At 39.8% G+C, this 12966-nt stretch overlaps 1 protein-coding gene across 1 annotated transcript; it reads right to left on the bottom strand.

The window, feature by feature from the left end:
- Positions 1-1378: 1378 nt before the first annotated feature.
- On the bottom strand, positions 1379-3063 carry LOC145074679 (ubiquitin-fold modifier-conjugating enzyme). The gene is made up of 3 exons (XM_079021008.1): positions 2635-3063; positions 1831-1892; positions 1379-1698 (listed from the first exon to the last, which is right to left on the bottom strand). The coding sequence occupies exons 1-3, from the start codon at positions 2965-2967 to the stop codon at positions 1566-1568; spliced, it is 528 nt and encodes a 175-aa protein (XP_078877134.1). The 5' UTR covers positions 2968-3063; the 3' UTR covers positions 1379-1565.
- Positions 3064-12966: the final 9903 nt, after the last annotated feature.

Here is a 12966-nt window from a genome sequence, read left to right on the forward strand (position 1 = left end):
CATCGATGGTAATTGTAATATGATTTTTTCTTTCAACCAAAACAAATAAAGTTTTTCTATTCTTTCTTTATATTCAGTTTCTCATTTAATCTTTATATATGATTTGTGTGTATTACTCAATCTTGAATGTGACTCTCCAAATATTAATGTTTTGCTTGGAATATCTTTCTGATTCTTCTTTTCAAAAAAAATATTTTGATTGCAGGTTAGTGAAGAATTGTCATCAAGTTTCTATGGTTGAATGTTGTTAAATGAAGAAAGAAGATTCATAAAATTGATATAGGTTTTTTTGATTTAGCAAAGTTGACGAATATTAGTTTTTTCTTTTGATTTAAATGTATGTTTATGTAATATCTTTATTTATACATTCAACCACTCAATGCTCTTATTTATTTGATTGTAGTTTTCTATATATCCTCCCTAATAAATCAAAATATTTTTGTCACATGTCATCTTCTCATTCATTTGGACACATGATATTTTCTAGAATTTTTAAATTTTCTATTTTACACTTGTCATTTTATTGTAATTTTCATTTTATTAAATTAAAATTCCACATTTATTATGTAAGGTATTTCATTAGAAATGATTTATATATATAATGTATTCAATTTATTAAAGTTTCATTAATTTTAATAATTCAAAAAAAATTCTCATTTTTTTTATAAATTCAAACTTCTCAAATTGTTAAAATTTCATATATATTTTTTTAAGTAACTCATTTAATACATGGGTCTCACACCTAGTCTGTGTGTATATATATATATATATATATATATATATATATATATATATATATATATATATAATTTAAGAAAATGGAAAACATAAGAAAATAACAAGTGGAAAAAATTAATTCTAAAAATCTTAAAAAATTACATGTGTCAAATTCAATTAGAATATAACATTTGTTAAAAATGATTTTGATTTATTATAGATTTGCTGTTTAAAAAAAACACTTAAATGAATTTAAGATGAATCAATGACCAAAATAAAAAATAGAGTTTTATCATCATCCAAAACGATCACAATTTTCAAAAGACCTAACATTTATTAAATGTGTTGAATAAAAGAAATAGCAACATAGTTTCATTAATTTGTTTATAATAATAACACCGTGCTATCACTTCTCCATACATCAAAAATCTATCCAATTATAGTAATTTAACTAAACACTATACATCAATTTTCACAATTATAATCTGGTAGCTTTTTCAAAGTATAGTATCCAAAAAAAATTGAAATTACAATGCCTTGATATGAAAAAAAGTTACATAAAAAAATGAAATATTATGCACAGATGAATGAAACTACATTGCTATTTCTTGTACTTGGCCTTAAAAGAAACAATTGTCAGCGACAATCTTGCATTGCAAAATTAGAGTATAAATTAAAGTTTTTGATTCAATTGCAGGCATCGGAATCATATATTGCAGAGTTAGTCCGGGATACGGATACTTATTGTATGTGATTCAGCCAAAGCACAACTCAAGTCGAAAAGGGAAATTGTGATGTTATATAACATTGTATATTGTATTGTTAAGCGATAAGATAATAACAAGAAACTAGCATGCCTCACTGGTGGAGACGGCATCATCTTTATGCTTGATCATGCCAGAATCCACAAGAACTGGTATTTCCGCTGCAAGCCACGGTGCAAGCCCCAAACAAAGCGCATGTGCTATACCAAATCTAGGCCTGAAATATACAAACCTCACTTTATATAAAATAATAATGGATACAAATTTCTAAACTTTTATTTGTTTACATAACGAGTCCTGGTAGAGGCTTGTTCATAAATATGATGAATCTATTACATAAAATTCTTACGAGTTTTTAGCCCAGAGTGGCTTGAAATGCACCGTCAAGCAAATCTTCCCTCCTCTATACATCTGTAGCCAGCCACAACATGAACAAAAATTTAATAAAAACATAAGAATAGACTCTATCACTTCTTTACAAACAAATCCATCCATCTTAAACTAAGTTATTGTAGCTACAATGTTTTTTTTTTTTTTTTTTTTTTTTTGCAAAAAACGATTATTGTCAAGCCCTTTTTGCAGACATTACATCTCACATGATGCTTTGGCATGGGTGGTTGTGTGAGCCAGCTCAAAGGTTACTAGAAGAATAGCCCTTTTGCATAAATAGGATTCATTGATAATTTGATATGCCTCGCATTCTTTCTAACTAAATACAGTTTTTTTTCACCTGAATATGTATTACTTAATGCAAGATTCCTGAGCATGCATAAGTAGTTTGGCAGCAAGCAGAGTCCAGTAAAAGAGTCAATTCAGCTACCCAAAGATGATACTGATTTTGATTCAAAAGAAATAACCAGAAACTAAGACATCTATAGCTTTCCTAATTTCTCTATTGTGTGGGTCCTTCATCACATCTCATAACAGGAGTTGCTACGGTATCTTCAATTTTTGTATAAAAATAGTTAAGAACAAGGCGTTAAATTCACGCCAACTTAAAGTTGAAATGGATCCTATGAAATATGAATTGATAATCAAGGTTTTCCTATTGAAATATAAACAGCCAAAATCGACTAACAATCATCGATACTGTAAGATCTTAAAATTGACTTAAAATATGCAAAACTGCATAAAAATGGGTTTCTTTACGAACCTTGTGAGTCTTGCCATCGAGTTGGGGAAGCTCAAGTTCAGGAGCTGTGGCAGGGTAGGTCACCGGAATATCAAATTGGAGATCAAATTCATACTTGAGCAAATTATGCACATACCAACACTTTCCTGTCCATCGTGTTCCTTCTGGATTAGCAGCGGAGATACGAAACCAATCGTTGTCTCTGGATTTGTTCATTGAAGTATAGGCGATCAACGCTTTGTACTCCTCCTTCAGACGCTGAGTCCAAGCGGCGCCGTCGCGAGGACCGGCTTTAACTGTTAGGAGAGGAATTTGTGTCAAAGTTGACTTGGTGGTCGGATCCCATCCCTCCATTGCCGTCGTTGATTCGGAGCTCTAACCCTAGAGAAACCAAAGGACAATAATTTCTGTGCAGCGAGAACTTGAACTTGAAAGCCCTTTATTTCGCCTAAAAAAACTTAACCCTCTAATCCTCTATTTCCCAACTTAATATATTAAAAGAAAAAAATCAAATATCCTTAGCTTTTCTTCTCCTATCCTCTTCTTAGACCTACCGGTATACTCTCCACGAACCGGTTCGTGGTTGAGGTGACAACGAACAATGGTCGTGCACACAAAGAACTTGGAGAAGGTACGGAGAGGGTACGGTATCGCTGGGTAGACACAAACTCTCGATCCCAGTCTTGAGCATGCTCAAGTATCGCGACATCTAGGCCTGCTTCGAAGCAGAATACTTGAGACGGAAAAAAGCTCTCTTGGTAAACATCTAGATGATCTCCGTTACTGACTTTGTCGTCTACCTCAACGATAGATATTCATTAGCTAACATCTCCCTCTCCACCAAGGAAACATACTCCATCTCCAAGAATTGCCCCAAGTAATAGTAATCCTCTGCTCAAGAGTATAAGAATCTGTCATCAGGTTCCCAATCCTTTACGCGCAGATGAAGAAGTTTCAGGGTGTAACACCCACAGATTCGGGCTAGCCAATTTAGAGACAATAAACGTCGAAAATGACTTTCTGATACAAGATTATTTAGAATAAATAATCTTAACCAAGTTATAGTATATGTCACAAGGGTCCGTACATATAAAGAACGCCGAAATCCGAGTTATAGCGAATAAGTTATAACCTATCGAAGTTTTAAGGCAAAACCGGCACGACACCGGGAATCGTAAAAAGTGAATTTTTGATAAACTACTTGTTAGCCTTAGAGATGTAAGTGAAAGTTATATTATACGTTAAACCGAGAATGTACATAAAAAGAACGTCAAAATCTGACTTTGTATGAGGAAATTATGATTTTTCTAAGATTTCGCATAGCAGTATACAGCCCGAAATTCGAATTTCAGATCGAGCGATTTTTAGCCGACACAACCTAAATGAGAATTGAAGATTTCATTAATAGGATCTCAACAATAAAAAGACAGTTGAAAACGGAGTCCATATGTAAAAGTTATGAATTTTACACGATTGTTAACAATGTAATCTTCTCATACTGTTAAATTTAAAATCGGTTGAAAATTAGCCGACAGAGTCTAAACGAAAGTTGTAAAGTACATCTCCACCTACGTGTGGATATAAAGAACGTCAAAAATAGAGCTTGTATGCGAAAGTTACGGAATCTAGAAGTCAGAATGGTGTTGGTGCGAAAGGGGTGACGTGGCTTAATCTGGATCATTGTTTCCTCCTCAAGCCTTGCTACCAGATGGTGACATGTTACACCTAGTCGATGAGTTGGAGGCCAAAACACGACAAGTAGGATCCATTTCCAACCTATAATACCATGCAAGAGTGCCTTCATTTTTCATACCAACCCCCTTCACTTCTTTCTCTAACTTCTCTCTAAGCCTCCCAAAACCCTCCCAAAGCCCTAGTAACCTCAAGGTGCTAGAGGAAAGCCCTGGAGCGCCCGAAGGCTCCGAAAAAAAGATTTTTTCAGCTCGGAAGTTCTGCCCCGCAGAGCCTGGTTCCTCGCTAAACCCCCCCTGTAAGTTGAGTTATGCTTATCGTACTTTAAGTATAACTTATGTTTAAGTTTATTATCATTATTATGAACCTATAAACAAGATTTATCAATGATTCCAAGTCATTATACTGATTGATCTACTTACAGGGATGATGTCTAGGCTGTGATTTAGTGAGGTGTTTAAAAGTGAGATTTCCAAATCGTATACTTCGTACACCAAACGGACCCTACCTCTGATATGATCCTACCTGGTTGTTTCTTACTTGATAGAGATCATGAAAGTAGACTTTGAGTCAATGATGAATCTAGACTAATAATTATTCACACTAAATATTAGACTAAGACTTAGCGATAATAATGCCAAATTACGTCAAAGGAAAAGACAATTGCTAGAAGCGAAGCGCTGCTCGAATTTCGAGTCGTCACTTTAACAAGTGAGTTCATAGTTACTTTCATCTTGATATCTATGATGGATGAACAAAATATACATGTTTTATTCGATTTAAACTGTATACGTATTTTATACCTATAATTATAATGAGTAAAGATGGGTAGATTAAAGATGAGATGAGATGAGAGATGAAAGATGAAAGATGAAAGATGATAGATAAACCCTAACAGCTATGGACTTCGTGCCTGATAGATAAACCATGGCAACTATGGACTTAGTGCCAAATAGATAAACCCATCAGCTATGGACTTAATGTCTTATAAATGGATATTGGCAGCTATGAACTTAGTGTCTAACAGATAACATCGGCATCTATGGACTTAGTGCCTATTAGGTGAACCCCGACAGCGATGGACTTCATGCATATTCCTTTGGACAATCCTTAGGAATGAATGAGTGAATGATAGATTATTCTTAGGGTAGATCCTTAATGATAAAGAAGATAATGGGGATGGGTAATTGGGTTGATTGTTTGATGATTAAACATAATAATTATATTATTGTGGATTGAAAACCTATGTACTCACCAGGTTTCCCAACCTGGCCCACTTAATTAATTTGTATCATAGGTGTCAATATGAAGCTACATTACACTAAGAGATTAAAGGAGATGTAAATCATTAGTGCAAATGAATGTAAGGTTTGTTTATGCTTATGTTTCTGTATTGACGATGACATCCCAAAGTTTTTATATAAACAAAATGCATTTCTTCGGAAATGCTTTGATAATATCTTTATCATGTTTTCTGGGAACAAATTCCGCAATATTATTCTTTAAAATGAATACTATGATTTTCAAATAAACATAAATAAAAATTTAAAAATGGCCGTGAATTCGGGGATGTCACAGTTGGTATCAAAGCATTAGTTTAAGCGAACTAAGAATTTGTAGGAAATTTCTATACTTAAACTTAGAAATGCTAAACGATGATCGTGAGGAGTGTGTCTAATATATTTTAGGTAGTACACCTGAATAGACACGAGCACTAGCTTATTTAGGGAAGATGCCTAAATTTCTCTTATGTGCTAAATGACATATGCTTTATGATGCCATTATTTGATCGGATCTTGTCACACCCCAAAACCAAGAACGGCGGAAACGTTCTGGGGCGGAGGACGTCATGTATAATATCAACAACAATGTAAAGTAGTAAACAAGCAACAACATCATCCATTGCATTAATAATATAATTATTATACAAATGTGTTCTGTCAAATTTTGATAAACACTAAAGCATAAATCAAAATGAAAGATAAGTCTTGAACAAGCTCCATCTTCCTTTCTCCTTGCATCGGTACCTGTCTATGATGACCTGAGGATACAAGTAATTTTGAAAGCGAGTATCAGCTTGGAAGCTGGTGAGATCATAAGTATTTAGTGTCTTAATTTGTAAGTAAGTATTTATATGTAAGAATTTGTAAGTGTATATGAACTGTAAGTGTTTAAAAAACCCTAGAATCCCGATGATTCCTACTTGTATATGAAGGTGTCTCCTACCAAGGCCTAACTATTCTGAATGTAGTCTTCTACTAAGACCTAACTGTTCTCAATGTTCGTTTCTTGTAAGAGTGTGTAATTTTCCCAAGTGTAACTATTATTAAAAAAAATATAGTTTTTACATTTATAGTTTAAGTGAAAAGATCACTAAATATATGCACAGGGAAAAATTAATGTAGTACTAAAACGTAGCGTTATAAGAACTACTGTTGTACTAATTACCTTAAACCGGATTTATATTAAGGCATTATGTGATAAATTGCACCATACTATCGACTGATAACAACGACATACGAATGGTCGTAATAATGGAATGACGTTTGGCACCCGCAGACCTGCAGGTCCGGCTGTAGCTAGCAGCAAGGTGTAGGATTGTCAATCCAGTATAGATCTATACGCAAACTCACGCTCTCCCTACAAGAGACTCTGGCTACAACTCGAGTCATGACATTTAAGTCATGCTCCGATTTAAATCACAATAATTATCGTATTCTTGTATATGTACTATAATGGACTGTTCTAGCTGTAATGTACGTGCTCTCTACCTAGCAAGTATAGTAATGTAATGAACTGTTCTAGCTGTAATGTACATGCTCTCTACATAGCAAGTATAGTAATGTAATCATCCTAGTATAGTTGTATGCATAATGTACTGTAATGTTCTAGAAAGTATTGACTCATGAATGAATTGACTCATTGTATGATATCGTGTTCTAGTAATAGTTCTAGTATCTTCCTAAACTACCCATATGGTAGCTTACTAGTAATCTACTGGTACGTGTGGACAAGGATGTATACCCTTGCTACCCAAGGGCATGGGATGAACTGGAAGGGCCTTTTATGACTATATATGTACACATGATATATAACTAATATTTAAACGACTTTCGGACGAATACCCGATATCCCACCATACCACATCTCAAGCGCGAAAAGGAAATAGGGTGGATAGCCTTCCTAAAACTTTTAAACATTTCTTATATAACTATACATATAGAGGCATGCAATTTATAATATAAAAGCAAAATAATTTTTGTAAGACATTTGAAACAGAAATATTATTTTAAGAAAAGATCGACTTGATGTCAATCTATAAAACAATTTGAAGGCATAAGTTTGATAAAACAGTTTAAGTATAAGGAAACATTTGTTTGAAACACAGTTGTAAATAAGTTTGAAAGGTAATGTATAGAGTAAGATGTTCAGTGTAATAAGGAGTTTAAAACATATAAAATGTTTATAAAAATCATTTGAAGGAAACTGTTTGGTAAAACGGCTAATGAGTAGCCAAATCATTTGAATGTTGTATATTAATCACATGTGATTGATGTAATAACTAGCATAATTCTACTTATTAATCACATGTGATTGATATAATAACAAGCATGTTTCTACTTGTATCCCTCCCCCATAAAACATTTAATAATTGTAACACCGTAAATTTTCAAACAAATTTTTCATTTCAAATAAGTTATTTTCATTCAAACAAAGCATAAACATTTCAAGTGTCATATCAAAATACAAGTCATCTAAATCCCAAGATCACAAAACATCCTTCAGTGTGTACAGATCACGCCGGCGCCTTCCCACGGTCCTCGCTAATACTTGAAACACATACATACAACTGTAAGCATAAATGCTTAGTGAGTTCCCCAATATACAACTTACGCATATACGCTTTTCCAGGCCCTGACCTTCCGGTCCGCGTGTCTCAGGGGACTTCCGTCCCTGCTGGGTAAACCTTCCGGTCCTACCCACGCCGACCTTCCGGTCCACAACACAACGCCTTCCGGCCCATAACATAATCGCCTTCCGGCCCATAACATATTGCCTTCTGGCCCACATAAACATACATAGCACGCATAACAATTAACTTATCACATATAGCACGTATATCACATATCATATCCGACCTTCCGGTCACACAGTCAAACCCTTCCGGGTACAGTATAGTGAGAAGACTCACCTCGTGAATGTCGAAAGCTAACAAATCCCGAAGTCACTCGTACTCGATCCGCCGAGCTACAATCTCCCTATAACATCATACATCTCTTATTAACACTTTTATCTTCTAAGTTTGACTATCCCTAAGAGGTCAAACATAGGTCAACTCTGGTCAACGGTCAACGGTCAACTTGACCTGACTCGGCGAGTGCTAGGGCGACTCGGCGAGTCTAGACGTCCTCACCAATTCTCTAAGATCCCCTTTCTACTCGTCGAATACCCTCCTTGACTCGACGAGTTTCTCCTGGAAGAATCGCAGGGCCACCCCGACTCAACTCGCCGAGTCTGAAGAACAACTCGACGAGTCCCAGTTAATCTTCAAGCTACTCGCCGAGTCTGTTCATCGGACTCGGCGAGTCCATGCCATGCAACCGCTCAAACTGCTTCCTAAGGTCAGAACTGCTCCGACCATTCATAGGTCTGGCCTTCCTAGACTGATTCATCACGTAAGGTCCTCATTTCGGTGCTCATAATACACCCCATGACTCATAATTTACATTTTGACCTAAGGCATAAGGATTCCAATCCAAAACCTCCATTGATTCCCGAAATGCTCAGGCATGGGACATTCTGGACTTCTAAAGATCCCAATACAGGGTTCCAATCGTTTGGGGGACTAAGGTAACACTCAACCTAGCCATAAAAGGGTTCAATAAACCCTAAATCCATATACACATCAACATAGAAGGATGCAACTCGAAATATTACCTGAATAACGTGCTCTCTGTGTCCCCAATCCTCAGAACGTGGCTTCCCTTGCTGTTCCCTTAACCAAGCCTTCTCTTCCTTGCAAAACAACACTTCCAAAATCAACAATGGTCTTCAACCTTGCTCCAGATGCCCACAATCGATATAGGGTTTCTCTCAGAGGACTAGGGTGAACAATGACGGCCATAAAGTCCCTTATATACGTCCCAAATCTGAACGGTTAGGGTTTTCGCTAAACAGCACAGACTCGCCGAGTCCATATCCGGACTCGTCGAGTCCAGTCGCGAACCCGCGACCAGCTCCGCGATCCTACTTGGCGAGTCTAGGCTCCAACTCGCCGAGTCCCCTCTTAAAACACCCAAAATCGTAAATATAACAATACCTGGAATTCCGGGCTGTTACAACTCTCCCCCACTAGGACTAGACTTCGTCCTCGAAGTCTCACTCTGAAAATAGCTTCGGATGCTGCTCCCGCATCTCACGCTCCGGCTCCCAGGTCATTTCCGATCCCTTCCGGTGCTGCCACTGCACTAACACTAGAGGTATCTCCTTATTCCTCAGAATCTTGATCTTCCGATCTCTGATGGCCACTGGTCTCTCGGCATAATTCAGGCTCGCATCCACCTGAATGTCCTCTAATGGGACTACTGCCGACTCATCGGCTATACACTTTCTCAATTGCGACACATGAAAAGTGTCGTGGATCTGCCCCAACTCTGCTGGCAACTCCAAGCGATAGGCTACCCGGCCTATCCTTGCAATCACACGAAATGGCCCAATATACCGGGGTCCCAACTTGCCCCTCTTCCTGAATCGAATCACTCCTTTCCAAGGAGAGACCTTCAGGAGAACGAAGTCACCGACTTGAAACTCAAGCTCGGATCGGCGTCTGTCTGCATAACTCTTCTGTCGGCTCTGGGCGGTCAATAACCTCTGTCTAACCTGCTGAATCTGCTCTGTCGTCTGAAGCACGATCTCTGTACTGCCCATCACTTTCTGACCCACCTCTCCCCAGCAAATGGGGGTCCGACACCTCCTACCATACAACAGCTCAAAGGGTGGCATACCAATGCTCGAATGATGGCTGTTGTTGTAGGAAAACTCCGCCAAGGGTAAATACGCATCCCAACTACCCCCAAAATCTAACACACACGCTCGAAGCATGTCCTCCAGCGTCTGAATCGTTCGCTCGCTCTGACCGTCTGTCTGGGGATGGTATGCGGTACTAAAATGCAATTTAGTACCCAGCTCCTCATGAAATTTCTTCCAGAATCTGGAAGTGAAGCGCACATCACAGTCTGAAACAATCGAGATCGGCACCCCATGCCGAGATACCACTTCTCTCACATATATCTCCGCCAACTTCTCCGCTGAAGAGTTCTCACTGATGGCAAGGAAGTGAGCGCTCTTCGTCAACCTATCCACAATCACCCAAATTGCATCGACTCCTCTGACAGTTCTCGGCAATTTGGTGATGAAATCCATAGTGATCTGTTCCCACTTCCACTCGGGAACCTCCAATGGCTGCAACTTGCCATGCGGTTTCTGGTGCTCGGCCTTAACCCTACGGCAGGTCAAGCACCTCTCCACGAACCATGCGACGTCCCTCTTCATACAGGGCCACCAATACTCTTTCCTCAAATCCAAATACATCTTCGTAGCCCCCGGATGGATCGAAAACTTCGACCGATGGGCCTCTTCCATCAAGGTATTACGCGTACCGCCCACGAACGGTACCCAAATCCGACCCTGAAACGTCATAAGCCCTCGTCCATCCTGAACGAACTCTGAAACCAACCTAACGACCCGCTCTCTCTTCTGCATCTCTGGTCGCACAGCTCGGCCTGTGCCCCACGAATAGCATCCAATACTGGAGCTATCACCGTCAATCTCAAACATACATCTCGCAGTGGAGTGCTCTCCGCCCTGCGGCTCAATGCATTGGCTACCACATTAGCCTTGCCTGGGTGGTACAGGATCTCACAATCATAATCCTTGACCACATCCAACCACCTCCTCTGACGCATATTTAGGTTGGGCTGATCCATCAAATACTTCAAGCTCTTATGGTCCGTGTATATCGTACATCGAACCCCATACAAGTAGTGACGCCAAATCTTGAGAGCGAACACTACTGCCCCCAGCTCTAAATCGTGCGTGGGGTATCTCGACTCGTGAGGCTTCAGCTGCCTCGATGCATATGCTATTACATGACCCCTCTGCATCAACACTGCACCCAGCCCCGAGATCGATGCATCGCAATATACTACAAAATCCTCCATCCCTTCCGGGATAGCTAATACCGGGGCTTCGCACAACCTTTGGCGAAGTGTTTCAAAGGAGGTCTGCTGCTCGGGACCCCATGAGAATGCAACACCCTTCCGGGTCAATCTGGTGAGCGGCACTGCGATCTTGGAGAAATCCTTAATGAATCTCCGATAATACCCTGCCAATCCAAGGAAACTCCTGATCTCAGAAGGTGACTTCGGCACCTCCCAACTCATCACCGCTTCAACCTTGGCCGAATCGACCAATATCCCTTCCTGATTAACAACATGTCCTAGGAATTGGACCTCCCGCAACCAGAAGTCACACTTGGAGAACTTTGCATACAGCTTCTCCGATCTCAAAACCCCAAGGACCTCCCTCAAATGTTCTTCATGCTGCTCTCTAGATCTCGAATACACTAGAATATCGTCGATAAATACAATCACTGACCGATCCAACATCGGCCTGCATACCCTGTTCATGAGATCCATGAACACAACCGGGGCGTTGGTGAGCCCGAAAGGCATCACCACAAACTCATAGTGCCCATATCGCGTCCTAAACGCTGTCTTCTGGACGTCCTCATCCCACACTCTCACCTGATGGTACCCCGACCTCAGATCGATCTTGGAAAACCAAGATGCTCCCTGCAACTGATCGAATAAATCATCGATCCTCGGTAATGGGTAACGGTTCTTGACCGTCAACTTGTTCAACTCTCGGTAATCAATGCACATCCGGTGTGAACCATCCTTCTTCTTGACGAACAGAATAGGTGCTCCCCACGGCGAGCTGCTCGGCCGAATGAATCCCTTCCCCAGCACCTCCTGAAGCTGCAAGGACAACTCTTGCATCTCTGGAGGTGCAAGACGATAAGGCACCTTAGCGATAGGCGCGGCCCCTGGAACCAGATCGATACCAAACTCTACTTGCCTCACAGGAGGTACTCCCGGCAGCTCCTCGGGGAAAACATCTGGAAACTCACGCACCACTGGGACCTCCTCAACTGATCTCGGTCTCTCGGAAACCTCCCGCGTATCCATCACATATGCCACAAAACCCTTACAGCCCTGCTGTAAACACTGCCTCGCCCTAGCGGCCGAACAAAAAGTTGATCCCGAACGGGTACCCTCACCGTACACCGAAATAACTCCCCCACTAGGATCTCGTATAGTCACCAGCTGACGCTCACAGTCGATGACGGCGCCGAATCGGCTCAACCAGTCCATGCCCACAATGACACAGACATCACCCATCGCAATAGGAATCAGATCAATCGGAAACTCGACCCCGAAAATCTCTAACACACATCCCCGGAGAACCTCCGTGGCACAAATCACTCTCTCGTCAGCTATAGAAACTCTCAGAGGCCGACTCAACGACTCACGACTAACGCTGATATGCTGACTAAAAGCCAAAGATACAAAGGACCGACTCGCACCCGAGTCAAATAAT

The sequence above is a fragment of the Lactuca serriola genome, chromosome 9 (assembly GCF_051521515.1).
Source record: "Lactuca serriola cultivar US96UC23 chromosome 9, Lser_US96UC23_V15, whole genome shotgun sequence".
Classification (NCBI taxonomy): Eukaryota; Viridiplantae; Streptophyta; class Magnoliopsida; order Asterales; family Asteraceae; genus Lactuca; species Lactuca serriola.